Genomic DNA, 27689 nt, shown 5'->3' on the forward strand with positions numbered 1-27689 from the left:
AGTTAGTAATGATGTAATTTTTTCATGTAGTACTGTCATATCCTGTACACCCCTTGAGGGTACATGGCAGGAATTTGATGATGATGATGATATCTTTTGTTTTTAATATGATTCTACTGTTGATGCTATCTCTTCGCTCCCCTAATTTTTCTCAGAAAACTTTCATATCTCTGGTCTTTGATCAATTATTTTACTTTATATATTTTACTTAAATTTACTTAAATATATTATTATTAAATACTTAAGGAATTGACAGCTTATACTTGAAATATAAATTAAAACAAACTTTAATATATACTTTCCAATATTTTGGGAATGTTACATTGCCATCTTCATGGGAACTTAAGATAAAGACACATGCAAGCAAGTACTACACAACAGCAAATGAAAAATGAAGCGAGAAAGCTACCGTTTTCCTAAAGTCCTGATGGTGCCTCCTGGTGTGCTATATTAGGTGTTCTTGGCCTTTGGGTTAAAGTTCTCCTGATGTATGATTCCCAAATTTGGAGCAGTCTCATGCATCCAAATTTGTTGAGGTTTGGCATGTTCCTGAGGGCTGAGGCTGATTCCATGAATAGTCTTTTATATTTGAACTTGCTGCAGTGTATTACTATGGCTTTCTTCCACCTTATTCTGTGGCGAGTATCCAGAACTTGGTCTGCAAGCCCAGAGTGGCTGTACTGGTGAAATCGGATATAGTCCTTGTGATCTGAGATTCTGATATTTGCTGTCCTGCCTGTTTGGCCAAAGCAGGATAATTTACAGCCACAAGGGACCTGGTATACGTATACACCAGGTAGGTCTAGGGGAAGTGGTTGGTCTTTAGTGGAGCTGATAAGGGATGCCAATTTTCTATATGGTCTGTAATAAGAGTCATGTTTTTTTAGGATTTTGTTGATTTTTTTCTGAGGTGCCTCAGATGTAGAGAATAGTGATGGACTTAGAGTAATCTTTTTTTGTGAGGAGGTGGGTTGTGGATAAGTGGTTTTAGTATTTTTTGGATTTTTTTGGGGTGGGAGGGATAGCCATTGGCTGAGAAAGTGTTAAGGATGTGATTTAGTTCAGTGGTTAGGGCTTTGTCATTTGAACAGATTAGTTTAGCCCTGTTGAACAGTGTCTTAATAACTCCATGTTGTTGTGAGGGGGGGGGGGATTATTGGTGAATATATCTGCCTGTATGGGTGGGTTTTCTATAAACTGAGAAAACCAAGGTTCTATCAGGTTGGCAGGTGTCTAGGAAGTGGAGGCTATTGTTTTCCTCTTTCCAGGGTGAACTTCATTCTGGGGGTGTTGGTTGTTTAAGTGTGTTAAGGAGAGGAGTGTATCAGAGCCATGTGGCCAAATAGTGAACACATCATCAACGTAGCGAAGCAGTATGGTAGGTTTTTGTGGGACAGGGTTTAAGGCTTTCTCTTCAAAAGTCTCCATAAAGATGTTGGCCAAGGGTGGGGAAAGTGGTGAACACATGGCTGTCCCCTCTATTTGTTCGTAGAATTTTTTCTGCCAAACGAAATAGCCTCAGTTCATTGTGAACTGAAATAGTGTTGAGATATTGTGAGGAAATTTAGCTTGGATTAGCTCTAAGGTTTCTTTGAGGGAGACATTTGTGAATAAGGAGGAGACGTCCAAACTGACCATTATGTTGAAGTGTAAGGTTTATTATACTGGCTTTGAAGTGGGTTGAGTTTTTTATGTGTGATGGTGTGTTGCCAGTATAGTGTGAGAGTGCTTTGGCTAAATATTTATCTAGTTTGTACATGGGGGAATCAATGCCATCCACGATGGGACGTAATGGCACATTTTCTTTATGTATTTTTGGGAGCCCATATATATGGGCGGGTCTAGAGTTATTATTATTATTATTGTTCTGGGAAACTCCAAGGAGTCGACAGACTCATCGAGGGAGGCCCTAACATCATGTCAAGAACAACTATTCAACATTCACACAGTATCTATCATACCTTGCCTTGAACTCATTCACGGTCGTAGCACCCACAACAGACTCTGGAAGCTTATTCCACTCATTTACCACTCTCCAAGTAAAGAACCTAGCTCTAACACCCTTGTCAACCACGCTCTTGCCCAGCTTCCATGCATGGCCCCTAGTCCTCCCACCACCAGTCATATTTTCAAAAATATCTTCTGGATCAATCTTATAAAAACCCTTCAGTAATTTGAATGTCTCAATCATATCACCCCTCCTTCGCCTATCGTCCAATTTCTGCAACCCACAAATCTTCAACCTATTCTCATAAGGTTCATTCCACAGACCTGCTATCATCTTGGTCACTCGTCTCTGGACCCTCTCCACTTCCTCCCTATCACGAAGAAACCCTGGTGCCCATAGCTGGGCACAGAAGTCCAGATGGGGTCTTATCAAGGCTCGATACAGAGGAACAACAACTTGTTCGTCTCTGCATGTTAAAGTATTTTTCAGAAGCCAAGTGATTTGGTGAGCTGTTTTAGTTACTTTTGCAATGTGCCCCCTAAACTTCAACTCCCTATCCACCAACACTCCCAAATCCCTGGTCTCATCAATCTCCTGGAAAGTTATATGGTTTTAATTTGTTAGTAATCTGCCCAGGCCAAGAAGTGACCTTCTTCAGGAGCCTATGGAGTTTTCTAATTTGTGAGTTGGTGGGATTGTATTCAGTGGGGAGGTAAGTAGCCCAGTCTAATAGTAAAGCATTAAGCTTACCTGCGTAGTCAGTATGATTGAGTACCACAGTGGCATTCCCCTTTTGTGAGAACACAGGCTACATCCAATCTAATATCGTTGGCGATGTGTTTGGAAGGTGGCGAATCCCGCATTCAATCTGGATCAGTAATTCCTCGGCCGGTAGGAGCAATGGCGAAGTTGTGACCACGTGACAGAGCATTGAGTGCTTCGGGCTTCAAATTAACCGAAGAAAGGTTAACTACAGTTTTGGTTTGGACGTCGAGTTCTTTTTTAATTTATCAAACTTGTTGATATGTCGACTCCGTGTTTTTTTGAATTCTTTATTTGCCACAGTGCACGAGACGTCATGTAGAATTGACCAAAGTTTGTGATTTAGCATATTAGAAAGCTCTTCCTCTAGCATTAAAATAGCTCTGTTTATGTCAGCTAGGGAACTGCGTGTAGCGTTAATTTCTTCCCGTAGCAAAGCATGTCTCGTGCAGTTATAGATACAGAGAGCTTTCTGTGAAAAGAACCGGTGCTTAAATTTTACACAATTTAGGATTACTTGATTATCCCGGCAGCGTTTTGATGGTCGGACAATTCAGTTGTCTAGATAATTTCAGCTTCAATTTGCTGTAATGGCGGGCCTTGCGTGCGTTGGAATCTCCGTGGATGATAGTAATTCTTGCAGAAAGGCTTATATGCTGGTTAAACATGATTATTAAATACTTAAGGCATTTATTTATTTAGCTTATAGCATAATAAAGACACACGACATCAGAATATATAAATACATATTTGTGCAGACAATAACAATGAAACAAATAATGAACATATACAAATATCAGGTAAAAAAAAAGTCTGAAATTTTAAGTCTAGTTCAGATAGCCAATCAAGAACTGAAAGATCTGCCTCAAAAAGTCTCTCAGGTCACCAGGGTAGGCTCTTATGCTGCAGCTCAATCCACAATGTGCCAGATGGTTTGATTTATGGCCCCACAGTCACATTGGGGGTGTAGGTGATCTTCCCCACTTGTATAAGCTGTCTGCACAGATACCATGTCCTGTGTGTATCCTATTTAGGCTTTTCCATAGGTGACATGGAAGCTCAATCCCTTTTGGATTTTGGTTGGGAAGGATATACTTGTTAAATCTGGTGACGATTTTTCTTTCCAAGTTTCTGCCATTTTGAATCAACATTGAAATTGCTATTGACTAGTTCTTCGGCCAGTATTAGTGGAGACCGTCGGGATTTAAGGCGATTCATGTTTATATATGGGAGGTCTTCATGTATCGGCAATAAGTTCGGTGGTGCAATATTGCTCAAAGTTGGAAGCCAGTAGAGGAGATGGGGGTGGATTTGACACAACCTGTTATTGTCCTCATCGCTGCATTTATTTGTGTCAATTTTCTTGATATGAGGTCTGTTTAGCCATACTGGTGAACAATATTCTGCCACAGAGTAGACTAAGGCCGACGTGGAGCATCGCTGTGTAATAGCAGAAGAACCCCATGTAGAACCACACGGTTTTTGTATGATGTTATTACGAGTTCTGATCTTTAAAAAGAGATTCTCCAGATGTCTTTTGAAAGATAGTGTGATTTTTCTAAATATCCAGGGTAACACCCAGATATTTAGAGAAATCTTGGTGCTGCAGCATTATGTTGCTAAAGCTGACCTGAAGTTTCCTATTTGCCAATTTGGTGTTTAGGTGAAAAGAGCTAACCTCGGTCTTATTGAGGTTTGGTGTTAGTCTCCATTTATGAAAGTATTCCCCAATGGTTCTAAGGTCATTTGTGAGAATATCTTCTGTTACTTCAATGCTCTTGTGTTGGATGGCGAGGGCTATGTCATTAGCATAAGCAAATTTTTTTGACCTAATTGTCAGTAGATCAGATGTATATAAGTTGAATAAAATTGGTGCTAATACCGAGCCCTGTGGAAACCCATTGTTCAGCTTTCTCAGTTTTCTCATTTTGTTTCCCAGTACCACATGGAAGAACCTGTCAGAAAGCATGTTACCAATAAGTCTTATGATGGATTGGTATGGTATGACTTGTATCAGCTTGTATAGCATCCCCTCTTTCCATACCGTATCATATGCAGCACATACGATACGGTTGTCAAACAGAGATGTTTGAAAACAGAGGTTTTCAAACATCTCTGGAAGCCTGCTTCGATATGGGTAGTAAGTAGTAAGGATGACTTCAGATATTTTTGGCCCAATTCAGTTAAGGAGGAGTCTCTCGAGGAGCTTATAACAGCAACTGAGGAGCGCAATTGGGCAATAGCTCTCTACTTGATTTTGAGTCTCGTTGGATTTTAATATGGCTATTATTTTGGTTCTCTTAAAGGCTGTTGGAAGGTTTCCAGTCCTTAAAATGTGAGAAAAGAATCTTGATAACATTGAACATTTTTTCTGCAGTTTAACAAGAATTCAGGGTGAACACCATCAAAGCCTGGTGCTTTGCCAGTTTTCACCTCCTTCAAGGCCTCAGTTATTTCATCTGTGGTAAATTCTCTTGAAAATTGGGAACTGCCATCTGCACTTTGTCGTAAGTTTTTGAGTGTTCGTTTAACTTCCCATGTGTGTTGATGATCTCGAGGGGCTCTAGACAGCGAGGTTATTCGACAGGCAATTTGATCTGGAGTCGCCAAAGGATCTTTATGAGTGATTGGGTTACTTCCACTTAACTTCTTTAATAGGCTCCATGCATTTCTACTTGATTTTTTAAAGTCTAAGTCCTCTGTAGTTTTTATCCATTTTTCTCTGCGCTCATTATCAAGCTTCTGGAGTAATTCGTCAGCTATGTCACAGTCACTAGATTATAAGTAGACTTGGTATAGCTCTTCACAGTCTTTATTCCAGCCAGGTATGTATTCATTTTGGAAACCCCTTGGAATACACTTCTTCACTATTGATATGACTGCTCCAATAAATCTGTTGTAGTTTTCACTCACAGGAGGTATCCATCTTACTATTTTATCCAGTTCTTGTGAAAAATCCTGCCAGTTCTCTTTTCTAAAATTCCATCTTGGTCGTGGAATAGACTGTATTATTGGTATTTGTATTCCTACTTCTACCAATACTGGGTGATGTTGGCTGTGTGGAAAATCTTCAAGGACTTGTTTTGTTGTGTTTATCGGTTGATTTTGCAAATTTTGGGTAACAAAACAGAGGTCTGGGTTGTATTCCCTCTTCCATGCTGCAGCCTTAAAGGTTCCTTTGTCCTTTGCATCAAATATTAAGCTAAGATTGTTTTGCTCAGCCCAGTTTGTTAATGCATCACCATTTTCATCATTATTATTGTAATAATACATGGTGTGATGGCTGTTAAAATCTCCTATGTAAATAGTAGGATGTAGAAATATGGGAATTACTTCAGGTGGCCATTCTGCCAGGGGAGGCTTATAGATGTTAATCACCGTGAGATCTTCAATTTTGGCTATGATAGTGTGTATATTCTGATTAATATTTGCTGATATTAAGTGGGCATTCTCTATATTATTGCGTACATAAGTTGCACAGCCATGAGTTTGGTGATGTGTAGCTCCTAGTATATCGTACCCTGCAATTTTTCCTCTAGATTTCAAATGTTCACTAGAAGTGTGCGTCTCTTGAATGACAGCTATGTCTATCATTTTCTCAAAGGATTTTTGAGAGATGTTGACTTTTAGCAGAGCTGATTCCTTCAATGTTGAGTTGGCAAATCTGGAAATTAGCACCTAGTTTTCTTTTCTTGTGGTCCTGAGAAGGACCATTTGGTGATTGCATAGCTTGTAATTTCATGTGTCTATAGCCAGGAGATCGTTAAGATAGATCTGGCTGCCAGTAGTCGCTCTAGCTCGTTTAGCATTACCCAGGGTGCACCACATGGAGGCGAGCTAGGAATACACCCCACTTAAGGAATTGACAGCGTATACTAGAAATATAAATTAAAACAAACTTTAATATATACTTTCCAATATTTCGCCATCACGTCACCATCTTCATGGTCACTTAACGTCACGTTGCCATCTTCATGGGGAACTTGATAAAGACACGTGCAAGCAAGTACTACACAACAGCAAATGAGAAAAGAAGCGAGGAAATTACCTTTTTTCCTAAAGTCCTGATGGTGCCTCCTGGCAGGCTATATTAGATGTTCTTGGCCTTTGGGCTGAAGTTCTCCTGATGTATGTTTCCCAAATTTGGGGCAGTCTCATGCATCCAAATTTGTTGAAGTTTGGCATGTTCCTAAGGGCTGAGGCTGATTCCATGAATTGGCTTTCATATTTGAACTTGCTGCGATGTATTACTATGGCTTTCTTCCACCTTATTCTGTGGCGAGTATCCAGAGCATGGTCTGCAAGCCCAGAGTGCCTGTACTGGTGAAATCGGATGTAGTTCTTTTGTTCTGAGTTTCTGATATTTGCTGTCCTGCCTGTTTGGCCAAAGTAGGACAGTTTGCAGCTGCAAGGGACCTGGTATACACCAGGTAGGTCTAGGGGAAGTGGTTGGTCTTTAGTGGAGCGGATAAGGAATGCCAATTTTCTACATGGTCTGTAACAAGAGGTCAAAATCCAAAAATTACTGAAACCAGTTATCCACAACCCACCTCCTCCCCTTCACAAAAAATATTACTCTAAATCCATCACCATTCCCTACATCCGAGTCACCTCGGAAAAAATCAACAAAATCCTAAAAAAAACATGACTTGACCTCTTGTTACAGACCATATAGAAAATTGGCATTACTTATCTGTTCCACTAAAGACCCACCACTTCCCCTAGACCTACCTGGTATATACCAGGTCCCTTGCAGCTGTAAATTGTCCTACTTTGGCAGGACAATTTACAGGCAGGACAGCAAATATCAGAATCTCAGAACACAAGGACTACATCCGATTTCACCAGTACAGCCACTCTGGGCTTGCAAACTATGCTCTCGATACTCGCCACAGAATAAAGTGGAAGAAAGAAAATACACCGCAGCAAGTCCTCTGTCCAGGCCTTCTGAACTATGGAGTGCAGCCACTGCAAGACTTTTATACCACCATACTTTGGAGAAAAGAGCTTTGCTCTTTTTTTCCCAATATATTTTTGTATATCTGATAATCATGGAATTCATGGAATCATCCCCAGCCCTTTAGGAACATGCCAAACCTCAACAAATTTGAATGCCTGAGACTGCCCCAAATTTGTGAATCATAACTTCAGCCCAAAGGCTAAGAACACCTAATATAGCCCACCAGGAGGCACCATCAGGACTTCAGGAAAATGGTTGCTTGCACGTGTCTTTATCCTAAGTTCCCATGAAGATGGCAACGTGACGTTGCCGAAATATTTGAAAGTATATATTAAAGTTTGTTTTAATTTATATTTTTAGTATACGCTGTCAATTCCTTAAGTATTTAATAATCATGTTTACCAGCATATAAGCCTTTCTACAAGAATTACTTAAATATATCTTATATATTTACATTAGATTTTACTTTGCTTTACTTTATATTTTTACTAAAATATTTGCTTCATATATTTTACTTTATAGAATGCATGTTACTCAACCAAACATCCTGTTTACACTATGTAATTGTAGAGTTTTTGAACAGATTTTCTCATGCTTTATTATATACCTTTTTCCAGATTAAATACAGATCCTTGTTATATTTCCAATTTCTCAACTATTTGTCTTGAAGTGAATATCTGATCTCAACAACCCATATTTGTCCTGACCTCTAAGATTCGTTGATGAAAATTGGTTTGAGCACTGTCTCATTGCATACAGCTAGTTTCGTGTTTTCCTTGTCTGTCCTATTCCATTATTCAGTTGACTCCCTATACCAGCTTTATTTATTTTATTGTCCTATCTATCTATATATATATATATATATATATATATATATATATATATATATATATATATATATATATATATATATATATATTACACATACACACACTAAGGGGCTTCACCTATGGTGCCCAACCCCCCGAGTTCTGGGCTGGTGAGCCGGTAAGCTCTGGTAAGACAAAAAACGTTTCAAATTTCGGCTTATCTTTTTTTTTGTGTGTGTGTACCCTTATTTTGCACCTGATTTTAACATTGAACTACCTTTCTGATTTTTAATTTGCAGATCTACAAAACTTAAATATAGATCATTGTTATATTTCCATTTTCTCAATTATTTGTCTTAAAGTGAATATCTGATCTTGATAACTTGTATTTGTCCCGAACCCAACTTGTTCTCCAAGTTTTTTTCACAATTATTCTTAGCCTTTTTTAAAGCATGCTTGCATAAATCTTACCTGTAACATCAATAGAGAAATTTCCCTTCAATTCTCACATTCAGTATTTTAATAGATGGATACTATGAAAGTTTCTCCAGTTATCGAGAATTTTGCCTTTGGACCAGGCTGTCTGAATTGTGCACTACAGCTACAGTAAAACTTTTATAGTTTCATATTGAAGCATTTCTTGTCAAATATCATCCATTCCAGCTGCCTTTCTCATTACAAGTTTTTGTTGGGCTTTTTTTTTTTTTTTTTCCTATCTCAAGTATTGATATATATTCCTGACTGCATTTCTCTTAAATTTTCTACCTGTATTCTGTCACTTCATGTTTCATTTAACAATCTTTCATAGAAATTATTGCAAACATAAATTACTTATATATGAGCCTCTTAGCTCAGTTGGTATTGATGATATCCCTTGGTTGGAAAGAGACCTGGATTTGAGTTTCATTTAGGATGCAAAGAATCTTTATCAGGACTTTAAGTGAATACAAGTTAGCTGGTCTCATACATGAAGGAAGCAGGTATTTTATTCCTGTAAACTTGGTTTGCATCTTGCAAAGCACAAGGACATAGCAGACAATGCAAATGGATTAACAACCCTATCATAAGCAGTAAGCAGGTTTCTATGAAGCCAAGTTACAGCCCATTTGTTGTAATAACTGGACATTGAGCCTGGCATAGGATGGGATAATATATATAATATAATAGGTTTAATGGAATGTGTACTAGACATATTTAAATAAATTTCATGGCTTTACACATGTAACAAAAAAATACATAGAATTTTATTCAAAAACTCCAATATATTTCACCCGTTACATGGACATTATCAGGAAAACAGGCCGGTAATTGCATTCAAAACATGAATCACAATAATGAGTCATAAATCATGTGCATACTAGCACATCTCTTGGTCGCAGTTGAAGTATGTGATACGCTATTCAAGGGAACAATTCTAAAATGCTGTGTACATAAAAAATTTAAATAATTAAAATACTTATGAATAATTAATAGTGATTTTTTCCCAAAATGGAAATTCATGTTTTGAATGTAATTAAGAGTCTGGCACACTGATGATGTTCCCATAAAGTTGGATGAAATATGTTGGAGTTTTTGAACATACTACATATGTTTTCTACATATATAGAAAAATTCTACATTTTTTTTTATTACATATGTTAGCTTTGCAGTGGCACACCCAGGATTTAATCTTGGGGGGGGGGGGGGGGGCAAGTTGAGTAGACGATTTGAGAATACATACTATGCATCGCATATGATCTATGACTGAGCATCTGCAATGATTATTATTATTTGTCACTTCCAGGGAGTCCAAAGACGCATTGAGGGATGGCATCAACTCTACCACTCACAATCCACCAATTGACCGTAACCACACTAACGCCGGCGACCGCCACCACTATTTTTTTCCACAGACAATCACAAACGTCCATGCCCATGGCGGGATTCAAACCCGCAGCCTCTTGACTGGAGAGCGGACATGCTAACCACTCAGCCAGCCAGGCTGGCTTTTTCTAATTCATAAGTAGTATAGAAATAGAAGACACGACACAACATAAATAAAAAAATGAATTTTAATTAGGAAAAGATTTTTGGAAAATTTTCTAGTTTTTTTTTCTTCTTTTTCTTTAGGGGGTGCCAGGGCCCTTTCGGCCCCCCCTCTGGATGCACCACTGTAGCTGTGAAAGTTGTATTAAATATATAATATGAATAGCAGTAATAAATAAATGGCCCAGATGCTTGTTTTTTTTACAATGTAAAAAACAATGTAAGTTATGGATTCAGAAAAACTAGAGAACATGAGGATTGATTGTTGTATTGATATAACATACTTGCTGTGACTAAAGGGCAGAGTTATATGAAGTCTTGCATGTTGCAAGACTTGATATAACTCCAGAATGTAGAAATACTAAGTTGTTCTAAGTAGCATAAGTTAGTGTCTGGTAAGGTTCTTTGCAATAAATGTAGACTTTTCTCCATTGATAAATGCTGCATTTCTGGTATATTCATTTTGTATTAGTTGTAATATGTTTAAAAAAAGCTATTTTTTTATAAAGATTTTGCTTAAGTTTGATATTATTGCAGAAATGATTCTTTGGAAAAACGGTCCACTGCATATTGTTTGAACGTTAAAGATGTCCACCGAAGAAAAAGTAAGTACCATTCTATTTATTATTATGAACATCAGAATTCCATAGAGTCAGATGAGTCATTGTGGGCGTTCCATGTTCTCTCATGCAAAAAATCATCAAGCTGTGCCTTTAAACCCATTCACAGTTTCTACACTCATACTTTCTGGCAGTGCATTCCATTCACCAATTACTCTATACCAGTGGCTCTTGAACTTTTTGAAGTTGGGGCGCATTTAAAATCTTACAAATAATCATAAGCGCACTATATACAAATTTCTGAGAAATATGTTATAATAATTAAGTCAAATATTACAAAAAAAAATAATGTGATAAAAAAATAAAATGAAACATACCTTAAGTTTATTCATTCTTGTGTTTATGAGAAACATGAGCCTGATGTGTCCTAGCGATTGCTTCAATGTTTGGGCATATATTTGAAAGGCAAATTCTAATTTCCTCGTCAATACATTGAAGAGTTCCTCTATTTTTACACTTAATTGTGGTGAGGGTAGAAAATCCTAATTCACATAAATATGATGTTGAAAATCGTAGTAAAATGTTCAAAGCTTTTTTAGATATTGACACATATTCTTCTTTTATAGAAATCCAAAAGACTTTTATTATTATTATTATTATTATTATTATTATTATTATTATTATTATTATTTCGGGCAACTCCAGGAGTCCTTAGACTCATCGAGGGAGGCCCTAAACATCATGTCCACACAACTATGCGATTACATTCTCACAGCATCTATCATACCTTGTCTTGAACTCGTTCACCGTCATAGCACCCACAACAGACTCTGGCAGCTTATTCCACTCATTTACCACTCTAAAAGTAAAGAACCCAGCTCTAACACCCCTGCTAACCACACTCTTGCCCAGCTTCCATAAGTGTCCAGTAGTTCTCCCACCACCAGTCCTGATCTCAAAAATATCCTCTGAATTAATCCTATAGAATCCCTTTAGCAATTTGAATGTCTCAATCATATCTCCCCTCCTCCGCCTATCAACTAGTTTCTGCAACCCACAAATCTTCAACCTGTTCTCATATGGTTCATTCCATAGACCTGTTATCATCTTAGTCACTCGCCTCTGGATCCTCTCCACCTCCTCCCCATCAAGAAGGAACCGAGGTGACCAAATGCACAGTAGTCGAGATGAGGTCTTATCAAGGCTCAGTACAGAGGTACAATAACTTGCTTGTCTCTGCTCGTCAAGGTATTTTTTAACAACCAAGCGAGTTGATGAGCTGATTTAGCTACTTTTGCAGTGTGCCCCCTAAACTTCATCTCCCTATCCACCAACACTCCCAAGTCCCTGGCCTCATCAATCTCTTGGAGTACAGTTCCACCAATGTGGTATACTGCTGCTAATCTTTTCACCCCAAAATGCATAACCTTACATTTTGTCACATTAAATTGACATCCATTCTCCTTAGCCCAGAACTCCAATCTATCTAAGTTATCCTGCAAGACTTTGACATCTTCTGCATTCACTATAGCCCTACCCAACTTTGCATCATCAGTGAACAAATGAATTGTTCCACTTAGATCCTTCCCTATATCGTTAATGAACAGATTAAACAGCAGTGGTCCAAGAACAGAACCCTGCAGAACACCACTAGTCACAGGCTGTCTTTTGGACTCTACTCCTGAATAAACTACTCTTTGATATCTCTCCATCAACCAACCACCTATCCACCTCACCAACCCTATATCCATTCCCATATGTTGTAGTTTACGGATTAGTATTCCATGTGGTATCCTGTCAAACACCTTTGCCAGGTCCAGCAGTATCACTGTAAACCCATTTCCCTTATCCAGTTCAGCCGTCACCTTGTTATAAAACTTAAGCAAGTTACTGAAGCATGATCTACCCTTCACAAAGCCATGCTATCCCCTGTACAGTATCTCGTTTTCATCAATCCATCCTGTATTTTTCCCTTGACTACTTTCTCTAAGACCTTGACAACGACTCCTGATATGCTGATCGGTCGGTAATTTGCAACTGTAGTCTTGGATCCTCCTTTATGCAGTGAAACTATTTTCCCCTGTTTCCACACCTTCGGGACTAAGCCAGACCTGAGATTCAGATTAAACAACATGGTCAAGGGCACTGATAATTCTTTAGCTGCTTCACGCAAGACCCGTGCCGGTATACCATCCAATCCCACAGATGTGTTCACATTAAGGTTCTGTAATAGACTAGTCACCTCCACTTCATTCATCACTATTCCCGTATAAACTAATGGTTCCTTCATTTTTTCAATGTCACCACCACCTGGATGATATGCTTTTGCAAAGTGCACGCTCAGTAACTCCACTATATCGACTGATTCAGTGACCTCCTTACCATCGTCATTCCTTAAAATCATTTTACCGTATACAGTTTTTTTCTTGCTTGCAGCATATTGAAAGAACTGTTTTGGGTTCTCTTTTGCTTGCAAAGCTAGTTTCCTTTCATAATCCGCTTTTGCTTTTTTTACCACACTCGTTACCTTTCTGGCCTGCACTTTATACCGTTCATGTGCCTGCAGGTCACCCCTTTCTTTAAATTCCCTCCACAGTTGTTTCTTTTTTTGCAGCTCAAGCTTAATGGTGTTATTTATCCATTTAACCCCTACTTGTTTTACTATTCAGACCCTAGGTATACAATCAGCCATTACCTCCTGTAAATGCTCCTTGACCACTTCCCATGCTCTATCGACGTCCAGCCCTTGCAGTTGTACATGCCATGGCACTGATCCAAGCAATCTCCTAAGCTTGTCATACTTGCCAGCACGGTAATTCCACATATACCCTGTCTTAATCGAAAATTCCACACCTTTAGCCACCTCCCAGGTCAAGACCTTATGATCACTCTCACCAATAGGTGGCAACATGGTTATATTCATTACAGTCAAATTCTCAGATGCTATTACCAGGTCAAGCACTCTCACACGCCTAGTATTTTCAATTACATGCTGTCTCAGATAGTTATCCCTTAATAATTGAATAAAATCCTTTTCCTTCCTCACATGTGTCCTCTCCTCCTTCCAATCAATGTTACCATAGTTGAAATCCCCCATAATAATTACCCTCCTTCCACTCATTTCATCAATTTCCCTATGCATACTATCTCCACTATCTATTCCATCACCTGGTCTATAGCAGCACCCAACTGTATATTTTATTCTGCCAGTCTCAATCTCACACCATATAGCCTCAAATGAGCTCCTTTCACTATCCTGCGATACAACTTCAATTCTCCTTGGCTGCAGTTCATCAGCTATCATCAATAATACCCCTCCCCCCATTTTATTCTCTCTGTCCCTTCTAAACACACTATAACCTACACATTCTATCCCACTAACTATATCTTCTTCCGTCAGCCATGTCTCACTAATGCCAATAACCTGTGGCCAGGAAGAGCCAATCAAGGCCAAAAATTCTTCCTTCTTGTTCCTAATACTCCTGGCATTAGTATACATGAAATGCAGTGATCCCTTAGTCCCACCCCTATATTGATACGTTATTCTAAATGACCCATTCCCATTTTTTGTCCTTAGTGCTGGCTCGGGTACATTATATACATTCTTACACTCATCTGTCTCACTGATGTCTGCATATCCATTCCCCCCCACCTCCTTGGTAGTTCTAGTTTCCCTGGTTTTGCACATCCATTTTCACTTCATTCAGTAACACTCTTTCCAGTCTCCGCACACCAAGTCCATTCAAATGCAGGCCATCCATCTTGTATAAGTCCTTTCGCCCTTCAAACTCATTCCACACCACACCGTCTGCATAACCTACGCATAATATCATTTGCAATTATGGCCCTCCTCCTAAACTCCTCTCTGTCAAACCGTGGCAACAGACTAACCATTCTAACTCTGTCACTCTTTTCTTTCGCTACCTTTAACAATACTTTCAAGTCCTCTCTCATAAAAAATTTATCACCTTTCAATTCATTCGTACCCGCCACAATTAATTCTTTCACCCTCTGTTTTTGCACTCTAATACTCTCACTTACATCCTTAAATTTCACACCTGGTAAGTACGATTTAGTTACACTGCCATCTATCACCAGATGGTGATAGATGGTAGTGTAACTAAAAGACTTCAAGAGACAATTCCTTATGTTTAATCCTCAATCCACGATCAGTGGATATAGCTGCCAGTTCTTCTTCTTCTGTTAATGTTAAACCAAAATCACTTGAAGTTTCCATAAATGGGTTTCTAATTTAATCGTATTGTTCAGTGTTAAGTAATGGAAAATAAGAACTCAAATTTTCTTCTAAACTTGCTAAATATTCAACTATTATTGGAAGTGTTTCATTTATGCAAGTGTTACTTACCAATGGAAACATTTCCAAATTACCTTCAACAGCTTTTCTTTTCTAAATCTGTAGTTTTCTCTGAAACCCTTTCATTTTGTCAGTGAATGTGAGAATATTTTCTTCTTTCCCTTGCATGCTAGTATTCAAAATATTGAGCTGCTGAAATATATCGGCCAAATACTGTAACCTGGCAATCCAAAATTCGCACCGAAGGAGGTTACAAAAATGTAATTGTTTCATCTCTTCAAAAAACGCAAGAAGTTCTTGTTGTAGCTCGTGTACATGGGTAAGTACTTTCCTCCTTGACAGCCACCTCACCTCATTATGTAAAAGCAGCCGTCTGTGTTGTGAATCCATATCGATACAAAGCTTTTCGAATAAATGCGATTTGGCAGGTCTTGTTTTAATAAAGTTTACCATCTGAACAACTTGATCTAATACTTCTCTTAATTTTTCTCCCAATGTTTTTGACATCAAGGCCTCCCTATGAAGAAAGCAGTGAGTTACGATAACATTCTCATTTTGTTTTTTTACAAAAGATGTAAGGCCCTTAACACAGCCTACCACCATGGAAGGGGCTCCATCTGTACAAATGCCTACACATGACTTCCATGTTAACTGCCATTTATCAAGATAGCTATTCAAAATGTTAAAAACGTCCTCACCTTTTGTAGACACACTTAATTCTTCGAAAAAAAGAAACTGATTTACTATTTGATCTTCATTAATAAAACGGATAAATGCTAAGAGTTGCACCTTGGTGGTAATGTCTGTTGACTCATCAACTTGCAATGCAAAATTTGAATACTGAAGTTTATTACTGCATACATTTTTTTCTCGATATCAGAAGACAACTGTATTGTTGGACGGAGAAATCTTGCTTATTTTCATTGCCGCTTCATTTCTTAGCATTGTCATGACCATTTTTTTGCATGCAGGCAAAATAAGTGACTCACCTAAAGTATGATCTTTCATATTTTTTGCTATCAGTTCTGAGACTTGATAAGAAGCGATTTGAGCTTTATCAGAAACAGTCATTATACTTTTAAAAGAATTTGCCACTTTTGTTTGCTGTTCAGACAATCTCTTGAAAAAACTTACAGATTTATCTTGTAAATTAGAGTGTATAGTTTTAAAATGTTTACTCAATTTACTAGGAAGCAATGATTCATTTGCCATTTTACATCCACATACTAAACATAGCGGCAATGGATGATCTTCACTTCCGGTCCAAGTGAAACCAAAGCTTAAACAACTTTCATTATATTTGCGAGTAGGCCGCAATTTTGCTTTCTTACTTGCACTTAACTTTTGCTCACTTCCAGAATCTGATTCTTCAATATCACACTTCTTTTTGAGAAATCTATCCATTTTATTTGGGCGTATTTATCTGAAAATAAGTAATATGCACATAACATCCACTTCCGACACTTTTAAAATAAGTAATATACACATGATTAAACCATATTCTTGTTCTCTTTGCAAGAAAAACCGCTGTTAATTAACATAATAATGATGTGTTGACAAAAAGAGTGGTATATCAGTAATGAAAAGGTATAATAGAGTAACTATATTTATTTTTATATCTGGACACATATTTCTCTGGAATACCACAGGGCGCACCCGGAAATCTTCTAAGACGCACCAGTGCGTCTTGGTGCACCCTTTTGAGAACCACTGCTCTATACAAACAACCTTCTCCTCATCCCCTGCTTGCTCATACCCTACAGTTTCCAAGGATGGCCTCTAGTTCAAGCCTTGCCTCCCTCTACTTTATGAAAAATATCTTCCACATTAATCTGGTAACAACCCTCGCCAACTTATGTCTCAATCATATTCCCTCTTCTCTTCACAAGGCTCTACAACTTACATTCCCTCATCTGTCCTCATCCCATAGACATCATACCAACTTAGTGGACCTTCTCTGGACCCCTCTTCAAAACAACTCCTTGAAAACCGGGTGACTAAATCTGTAACAGTAGCCCATATCAGGTCTGAATAAGGACTCATATGGGCTACTGTGGGCCTCATATACAAGAGAACTATGACCTCTTTACTTCTATATATTTGTGTACTCATTATTGCCATAATCCATTATTATTATTTTTTTTAGTTTTAGCAGTGTTGCTCCCTAAAGTTTGTCTCTGCCCACCATCACTCCCAGACCTCTTATCTCTTCCACGTCTTCAAAATATCTCTATTAATTCGATACTCTACATTCCAGCCTTGCCTACCAAATTTCAAGATCTTGCACTTTGCAACATTAAATGACAGCCAATCAACTAATCCATCTCACTAGTCTGTTATCCAATCCATCTGTTTCAATTTAGTTACCAGTTTGTCATGTGGCAGTCTGCCAAAGGTCTTTGAAAAATCCAAGTGCACCAGTGTATATAGATCTCCTTTATCGAGTGAATTTGTCACCTTGTGGTAATACATAAGCAGATTGCTAAAACATGATCACCTCTCCCCTAGCTCATGCTGACCATCATAAAGAATGCTGCCATTATCAGCCTATTTCTGAATCTTAGTCCTCACCAACTTCTCTACACCTTAACAACAGCTCCAGACACACACACAGAGCATATTATTTGTATCCTCAGTCTTATCCCCCCCCCCCTTTTGTGAAGTGAAACAATTTTTCCTGCCTTCCTATTATTTGGGACCTGCCCTGTTGCATTACCTCATGTTTTAAACAGATTACCTAAAGCATTTCTTCAAGACACAGCAATGTATTGTCAAGTACTACTGATTTATTAGCATCAAGTTTATTTAATTCCTGCTTCCAGTTCATTCACCACCAGTCTATCCTCCTTCTCTATAGCATCTACACTCAGTTTCATATGATATTGCATTCAGAAAAGATGAAATACACTGATAAATGGCTCATTTAATATTTCAACTATATCCATTGCATTGGCTACCAATCTGCCAGTGTTAACTAGCATCATCCTTCCATAGTAATTTTCTTTTATTTGCCAATATCAAAAGAACACGTTAGGATTTTTCTTACCGATTGGCTAATTTCTTCTCATACTGCACGTTTGCTGTCTTTACTGAGTTGCCTTCCTGGCTTGCTTTTTGTACTCTTCATGCAACTGATTATTACTAACATTCATCTTGTGTTGCCTCCACAGTGCCTTCTTCTAGATTTCACATTTAATCTCTTCATTTATCTATTTTAATCCTACCTTATTTTTACTTTTTGGAATACATTTTTGCTGCAGCATCTGTCTCCTGTCCATTCAACTCCTCTTTCTATGCATGTGTCAAGGCTTATGGTTGAGACACTATGGTCAGTCCCTTACTCCATATAAATTTATTCAGTTGACTTCCTACCATACTGAATTTGTTGATTCTATTGTCTATTTCCATATTTAATTTACCATCTTGACTAAAAATTGTACCTAAGTAGCTGAAATGTTTTACTTGTTCTATAGGTCCTCCATTCACAATGCATTTTATATTTTCAGTGCCTATTTTCATTGTCTTTGTCTGTTATTGCTGGCCTTCATACCATATCTATTACAACAGTTATTCAATTTAGTCAGGGAATCTTACGGACTTGTAGCAGATTTATTTAGAGGTATAACATCTTCTGCATAAAGCAAAGAGCTGAGATTAACATCTCTAATTTTGATATCAGGTTTAATACTACTTTCCATCATAATGTACATCCTTGTCTGACACCAGATTTAACATTAAACCATCTTCCTGTACTTCCTTCAATTCTAACTGCTGACCTACAACTCAAATAAAAACTAAATATTGCTTGATATAATGCCCAGTTGATACTGGGCATTATATCAAGCAACTGTAGCATTTTGAATAGCTTTTCTCTTGGCACCTTGTCATATGCTTTTTCCAGATCTACAAAACTTAAATACAGATCTTTGTTATAATCTCATGATTTCTCAACTATTTGTCGTAAAGTGAAAATCTGATTCTGACAGCCTCTATTTGACCTGAAGCCAGTTTGTTTTTCACCAAGCATCTCTTCCACAATCTTTCTCAACCGTTTCTCAAGTATACTTGCATACATCTTACCAGGAACACTCAGTAGGGAAATACCTCTGTAATTCTCACATTCAGTTTTATTTCCCTTTTTGTATATGGGTGGTATGAGAACTCTACTCCAGTCATCTGGAATTCATCCCTCTGAACTATGCAGTGCAGCCGCTGTAAGACTTGGAAGTATAAATTCCATACTTGAGCATTTCTGGTTGAATATTATATACTCCAGCTGCGTTTCCACATTTCATGCTTTTGATGGCTTTTTCTACTTCAAGTATGGATATGTATTCCTGATTGCATGCCTGGTCTGTTTTTTTTACCACTGTGCTGTCACTGATTGTTTCATTTAGCAGTTTTTCAAAGTAATTACTCCATACATGAAGGATATCTTTTTCTCCAGTTTTCATGTCACCTTTATCATCTCTAATTCCTTTTACAGCACTCTTTCCTCCATTTCTGAGCTTCTTCAACAACCTCCAGAATATCTTGCCACCTTCTTGATATTTATTTTCTTTGTTCTTACCAAAGTCTCATGACTTTTGTTTAACTAGTTTTACACAATGTTTAGCTTTCTTACATTTGTCTCTGTATTCTCTAAGAGCACAAGCTGACTTATTCACCAGGAACTTTTAATATGCTTTCTTCTTTTCCTTAACTACCTCTTTAACTTCCTGTGTCCACGGATTTGCCACTGAATCCCCAAGGTTTGGTTCCTGTTCTCAAACTCTTTCATTTTTTTCTTGAATAGTATTTATGTATTTTAGTTTACAGTTCACATCTGAGAGCTGCTCAACTTTTATTCGCTTGAATAAAAGTTGAGTCAAGACTAAATGGTGATTGTTTCCGATTTCAAATCCTCTGGACACTCTTGTGTCTAATGTTACTTGTTTGGAATAATATTACTTATTATATGGAATAAAGTTTGGTCTACAGCAAGAAATAGTAGATTAAATCTGCTTTATTTTTATAGTTATCTTGGGGTTCTACTGATCCATTATAACCAAAATATAACTGAATCTCACACAGATAACAAACCACAAAAGCTTGATGCGTTTAGTTCTTTATTCTTACTGTATGCAAATTTGAAAACTTACACATGAAGCAGAAAAGATTCCTCAAGTTCTTTAAACTGTGTAGAGATAATATTCTACTCAGCTTCCAGAGAATGACCAACTGTTTTTGGAGAGAAAGGAATACAAATTTAACATATAAAAACTTAAATTTTTATTGAGAGAAATAATTGCTAATACGAGATATCGTTATCTGGAACAAGTAAATGTTCATACTCTTATCAATCATAGCTATCTGCAGAGCTTCTCTCAGAGCACTCAGACTTGGCTGACAGATTAACATCAGTGAATGCACGTACATTTGTAGATAAAAACCTGTATAAAAAAAAAATCAATCTTCCAGTACCTGTTATTGCGAAAGGGAATAGGCAAAGTTGTTTCAGCTGTAACTAACCTTTTGAAACTTGGTGGACAGCTCTTTACTGTCCTTAGCCATCATGACAGTTAGCCCAAGGCTATCAGCGATTTCTTAGGCATCTGGAAGGAGAGTATGGCAGACAATTGCTTCCATAGCATGGTCTCTCACCTAACATATGTTATTATCTGAAATAGTGAAAATTCTATGATAGATTTTCTTGAGTTCGGAAAGGTTAAAAATCCTACTCGACTAATTTGGGAATTGGCTGAAAAAAAGCCTAGAAAAATAATTACTTTAAAACTTTTTTTCAAGGCCTGGTGACTACAAACAAATGGTCTTATGTCAGTTTGGAACTATGGAAGCAAATGCCATTTCTGCAGGGCTACACAGCCACTTTGAAAAAGAACTTTAGAAAATGAATGGATGAGAGAACAAGCCTACTCCTTGACAAAGTCTTTGCATATCCTCTCACAAGGTGAATGGAGTATTTGCCTAAAGGCTTTTTAATGATTTTTAAGTTTTTTTCAAATGATGAGGTGCTGCATTTATCAAGAAATATTAAAAAAATTTAAATACTTTAATTTCATTAATGACATGACATGACATTGTGGTGGTCTGTTAATAATAATTTCAGAATGACTTCTTTACAATAGACTTCCACTTTACAACTGCTTGCTTTATGACCACTCCCTGACCTTTTACAACTATTAAAATTTTTCTGTTATGAGGGTATAAAATGCCAGACCATAGCAAACAAGATGACTGAGGTGCATATCCTTCTATCCAAAGGTACTGACTGAGATCATAGCACACAACTGAAACACTACACTATGTGAAAGGTGATATTCAGTTGTTTGCTAATGATGCTGAAGTAGGAAGAGTAATGTCAGGAAATTCTGGTGTATTTTGTTAAAAGCGTATTTGAATAGGTTGGTGTTTTTTGGGCTAAAGAATGAGAACAGAGGCGTAGCTAGGGGGGGGGGGGGTCTGCCCCAGGCGGCACTTTGAACATTTGCAGTTAATTCTAAAATACAGTCTCAAGAACTCAGTTCCAACTATGGTAATACTACCCTCACAATTGCTGTAAGTGTTGCTAGTTGTGAGAGGAGTTTTTCTAAATAAAATTGATTACTAATTACCTACATTACTATGAAATAGACTTGGAAAATGTCATCAACGATTTTGCTAACAGAAAAGCAAGAAAAATAACATTTTAGAATGTTGAAATTAAAGTTTTACTTCAAAAATGAACATAGTGTTTTAATTTATTTCCCTACACGTCGTTTTGACTTTTTGAAGTATTTTTGGTGTGTATTGAGAGGTGCGGCAAAAGCTCTAGCCACACCACTGAATGCGAATGCATTTTAATGTTTGCTAAGTGTAAAGTTATGCACTTTGGCCAGAGAAGATGGAATGAGGTTTACCACATTGAAGGGAATTTGCTTCAGAAAGTGGAGGAAGCAAGGGATCTGGAGATCTTGGATAAGGAACTGAAGTTCAGAGAACACATTGTGAAAGTTGTAAGTTACCCAAAAAATCACTGTTATAAATGCAAAGAACACTGGATTTCTGTGTACAGATCTAGTCACCTGACTATATCGTGATAGGGAAACATTGGAGGGAGGGAGAGAGTATTCAGAGGCAAATAGCCATCTATTTGCCTCTGAATACTCTCTATCTCAGGACTATTGAAATATTGAGAATGAGGACAGATTGAGGGAATATGGTCTTCAGAGCTTGGTAGATAGGAAAAGGAGGGGTGATATGATTGAGACGTATCAGTTGGTGAGAGGAGCCTTCCAAATAGATACAGCTGAATTATTGCATGGGATAATGGGTGATGAGAACCAGAGGTCATCCCTCGAGGTTGTATGAAGTCATGCAAGAAAGAGATGAAAAAGAGATTTTGTTTGGTGAGGTGGTGAGCACTCCAGCATTGAATGTGTTCGAAGCAAGGTATAGTTTTTGTGGCCTGTGTGTATTTGACTTCCTGCAATGAGCCTTTGGACTCTGAGGCTTGGAAGTAATACTATCTATTAGTATGAATGATTTGAGCAGTGGATCAACCAAGGTTTGTTATATCCATTATCTGAGTTTTATGTAACAAAATATTCTGTACATATTTATTTGCATTTTTTAAAAAAAATGTCACTGAGTTGCTTGTGCCTAGATCACTTCACTGGTGCAGATGGAAAGCCATGGTTTAACCAAACTGTTATAATTTGTCTCATTCTTCATTTATTGTCAGTTTAGTTTAAATGTATTTCCATTGCAATACATATTAATGTTTGGAAAGATGGGGTGAATTTGAGAATATAAAATTCTTAAAGAAGCATGACATTTTTGTGCCCTCAGGAATCTGGAATGAAACTGATGGAACTTGTTCCAAGTTTCAGTTTTCTCATTCTACCATAGGTGCCTAAAATGGAGTTTATATTATATTTCCAGGAACATAACCCAGTTTGTGACACTGAGCCTATGAGAAATTAGGGTTCGATTTATAATAGCTTGCTTCATGATGGATTTCCAGGAACCAGGTAAATCATTATTAATGTGTGCGCATGCGCGCACACACACACATTGTTGCTTATATGCAATGTTCTTTGGTTGGCAGAAAAGACCTGTTTTTGAATTGTGCCTCACAAAGAACTTTATGAGAACTTTTCATTTGAAGGTGAGTTAACCTGTTTTGATCAGAGGCAGCAGAAGTTTTCTTTCCAGAAACTTGAGTTTTTCATCCATAAGATGAGTTTCTAAGATGCTCAGTTATTAGCTGTGATATGAGACTTAGGTTGATCCTGATATGAGGTAAAGATGTTGATTAGATGATATGTGTTATAATTAAGTGGATTGTTATAATTAAATTTCTCATATTTAGAGACACCTGGAGATTTGTGCAGTGTATGAAACACTAAAACTTGGGAATTGATGCAGGATGCACAAGAGAATGGCACAGAAGAAATTAATTACTCTAGGAAAGTTTTTATAGTAGAGGTTTATTAAAATATTTATTAATACAACTACTACAAAAAAATTTTTCGAATATGAAAGATCTGGATGGTAGTAATGCAATAGTAGCATTTGAAGAAGTTATATGTTGTTTGAAGCATGATAGTCAAGTTCTAAGAGATATTACAGCTTGGATGAGAAAGAAAAGCTGTGCAACAATCTCAGGTTGCAACTGCAGAAAGAAACTACAGATATATCCATGTGACATATGCAGCCATTACAAGAAAAGTGGATATTCTATTTCTGATTCAATGCTACAGAATAATGTTCTGTATCCTACTGACCACTTCACACAGCAGCTACTCAGCACTATTGCACAGGCATGATACACACCTATTCAATTCTTTCTAGTGCTGTTAGAGATGAATAAATATTAGCTTTGAATGTTATTTGGGAGATAAAGCTCATTGCAAATACACCTCATCTCCCCAAAGGATTTGCAAATGGCACTGTGAAACAGAGCCATCGCATATCACTGGAAATTTCTTTACACCTACCAAATATTATGGTATGAGGTGATTTCATGTTATCATTCACAATTTTTTTTTCGAAAATTATCTTGAAACTTTAGACTTATTCTGTTATAAGTCACAGGTATAGTGATACATTAGTAACCATTGTAATTTCAGAACTGCAAACAGTGGAGATGCCTTGAGATTTTATGTAGGATTGCAAACCTGTACATATTGCCTGAAAGTTCACCAGCTACTGCAACATAGCATTTTTGTATCATAATAGAAAGTTTTTTAACTTTGTTACAAAGTAAATCACATTTGCCAAGAAATTATATTTTTTGTTTAATCCTTATCCTAGGTGTAAGCAAAAGAGTTTGGATGTGAAGCATTTTCATGACTAGGCTACTTGTATATAGAGGCTGTAGACTTCACATCAGTTGCCACAGTGCAAAGCACACTTGTGTATGTTGCTGTGCATTACGAGAAAGATCACTACCCATATTTCTTTTAATCATTATTCTATTTGTATGTAGAGGCTGTTGAATTTGTCAGTTACCTCAGTATCCCACAGTGCAAAGCATAATTCCTTTTGGACATTCATTAATGGAATGGTCACTATCCAGACCGGTTTTGACATTTATTGAGGTCTCATCAGTTGGTGATAGATCCAAAAAGATATCAAGGTTGAATTAATACAGAAGTCATACAAGTGTAAGCAAACAAAGTTTGCATGTGAAATATCTTCATGACCTATAATTTATTTTGTAACTAAGTGAAAAGCCCTTTTAAAAATAATCCAAAATATTTTAATAATAAGGTGATTCACCTTTTTTTTGTCAATTTTATATGGGAAATACATGACTTCTGCATTAATTCAACTTTCAGGATCTGGATTCCACTGATAATACTTCAACAAAGGTCAAAACTGGTCTGGGTAGTAACTCTTTCCATAATGCATAGCAAATATATGCATCTAAAAGGAAGTGTGTTTTGCATTGTGAGATACTGAGGCAATTGATGTGAAGTCAACAGCCTCTATACTTCACTTCATAATTAGTTCATACTTTATTAATCACCATACTGGCCTTTATGAGTATATACGTCCATAATTATATGAACATGAAGTGTCTATTGAAGTCAGTATGACCTTCGGATATTATAGAAATAATATGGATACGAAGCGTATATTTTTGATATATTTTATCTTTGTGTGGCCATTTGGTGGTTAAAGGATTAAACAAGAATATAATTTTTTGAAAGTATAAGTTAATAGTAATCAGTCATTTCTTTCCACTAGTACGTTACCCTTAGCTGTCTGCAGACTGTATGTTGAAAAAACATTGGAAACATGGTAGAGCTAAAGTACAGCATCATACAACAAGTTTTGTCTCTGCCAAATTAGTTTAGTTTTTGAAATTTTTATGCTATATGTCCTCTGCTTTTTATGTCTCTGCTTAGTGTTTTTTGCAATCTCAAATTTACAGCTCTAGCCTTATTATCCTGTTAAATATTTCTGCAGGACTGCTGTCCTAACTTCAGTTGAAAACATTGCAGCTGCACAGTTACAACTCTTTGAAGTGCTCTTAGTCCATTTCAAAATAAAAATGGAACAGATAAACATTTTTTTTTTTTTTTTTTATTTGCCATCAGGAAATAAGAGAATCCAGTTAAAAAATCTCAAGAAGAGGGAATTTAGGATGTTGCTGTTTAAGTATAATTATTACATGACATTTCCATGGAGTCTGAGGACTCATCACATATGATACTACATATGGTAGGCTGGCAGTCTGCTGACTCCCTACATCGTCTATCTCTTACACATTACACAGTATTTTTATCTGTTAATTGTATGTGCATTCTTTGGCCAGTTTATCTATTTTGCAAGAGCAAAAAACCAGAGTTTCCTCTTGCAAAATGGAGCAAAAATCTGTGTTATCTTTATATTAGATCCATCTAAACTTGCCTTCATTTCTAAAGTCCATATAAAGATTTCTTTTGTCATGATTAGAATTGAGGTCAGGTCTATTCCAATTAAATTTATTATAATTGCAGTCTTAGTTTATTATATTTCCTTAAAACTGAAAATTTGCAAGTTTATTCATTTTATTTTTTGCATAGGCTAAATATGAAGAACATAATAGCCATCCATCTGTACAAGCAACAGTCAAGAAACTTCTTCCTGCCATTCCTTCTGTGGAGTCATCAAATTCAGCAGCTAAGATGTTAGATCGCAATACTAATAATTCAAAAGTTAGCCAAATGTATGGGCCATTCTTTCTCGAATATTCTTTAATGGCTGAATAGTAAGTATCAAAGTATTACCACATGATGGGCATGTAGTCTATTTGCACTCAGTTTTTCATTTATAATGGGCTAGGTAAAAGAAATCTCTTCCCTTTCTTTTATAGGGTTGATAAGGTTTTAGAAACAAAAATTCCAGTTATGTTATTAATATTAACTACTTGCTTCATAATTTAAGCAAGGAAATTAATACAGAAAATCTTAAAGGTGCATTTCATAATATTATCCTTTTTGAATGATAATGTTTCATTATCATTCAAAAAGGATCAAATAGCTCTAGATTCATTCAATAATGAATCTAGAGCTGTTTGTAACATATGTACATAGACATAATTGTTTTATGTAAACTTGAAATGACAAATTCTAATAGTGACCCAAAATAACAAATTTCATTAAATTCCATCAAGCCAGGGGTTAAAAAAAAAAAAAAAAAAAGCTCTTGAATATAAGACTGGTTGAATAAGACTGGAAGAATTCTGCACAACAGTGTATCCACAAGAGGTCTGTGGGTGATGATTGATAGAAAACTGAAATTCAGGGAGCATATTGCAAAGGTGGTGAAGGTAACCCAGAGGATTGCTGCAATAATGAGAAGGATGCTGACCTGCAGAGATAAGAGTTATCATTCCATTGTATAAGACCCTGATCAGACCACACTTAGACCCTTCCCACAGTTAATGGTCCAGAGGCGAATAACAAAGATGGTTTCAGGACTGTACAATGGTAGTTATGAGAATTGGCTGAGGGAATGTGGAGTGCAGAGTTTGGTGGATAGAAGGAGAGGTGATATGATTGAGACTTTTAAACTGTTGAGAAGCAGTTACAAGGTTGACACTGGGGAGTTCTTTCACTTGGTGGAACAGTGGGAAGGAGCGATGACAAGGGGCCATCCTGGAAGTTATGAAAGGAAGCTGTGAGCAAGATGGTGAGGAGTGGTTTCTTTGCATGGAGGGTGGTTGAACCATAGAATGCACTGCCTGTTAGAGTGGTGAGAGCAAGAACGGTCAAGGAGTGGTATGAGATAGACTTTGTGTTTCCTAGGAAGGTCCTCTCCTAAGATGAACCTTTTG

The 27689-nt window shown here is 37.1% G+C and overlaps 1 protein-coding gene across 1 annotated transcript in view; it reads left to right on the forward strand.

Moving 5' to 3' along the window:
• peo (ubiquitin E2 variant domain-containing protein pendolino) overlaps positions 1 to 27689 on the forward strand; it is a 129197-nt gene that overhangs the window by 14915 nt on the left and 86593 nt on the right. Inside the window, exons 2-3 of the mRNA XM_090392079.1 lie at positions 11042 to 11109; positions 26437 to 26621. Coding sequence (XP_090248205.1) covers positions 11092 to 11109; positions 26437 to 26621 — 203 coding nt within the window. The 5' untranslated portion in view covers positions 11042 to 11091. The remainder of the gene's footprint in view (positions 1 to 11041; positions 11110 to 26436; positions 26622 to 27689) is intronic.

This window comes from Typopeltis vanoorti, chromosome 1 (assembly GCF_054136105.1).
Source record: "Typopeltis vanoorti isolate ZY-2024b chromosome 1, IOZ_Tvanoo_1.0, whole genome shotgun sequence".
NCBI classification, from domain to species: Eukaryota; Metazoa; Arthropoda; class Arachnida; order Uropygi; family Thelyphonidae; genus Typopeltis; species Typopeltis vanoorti.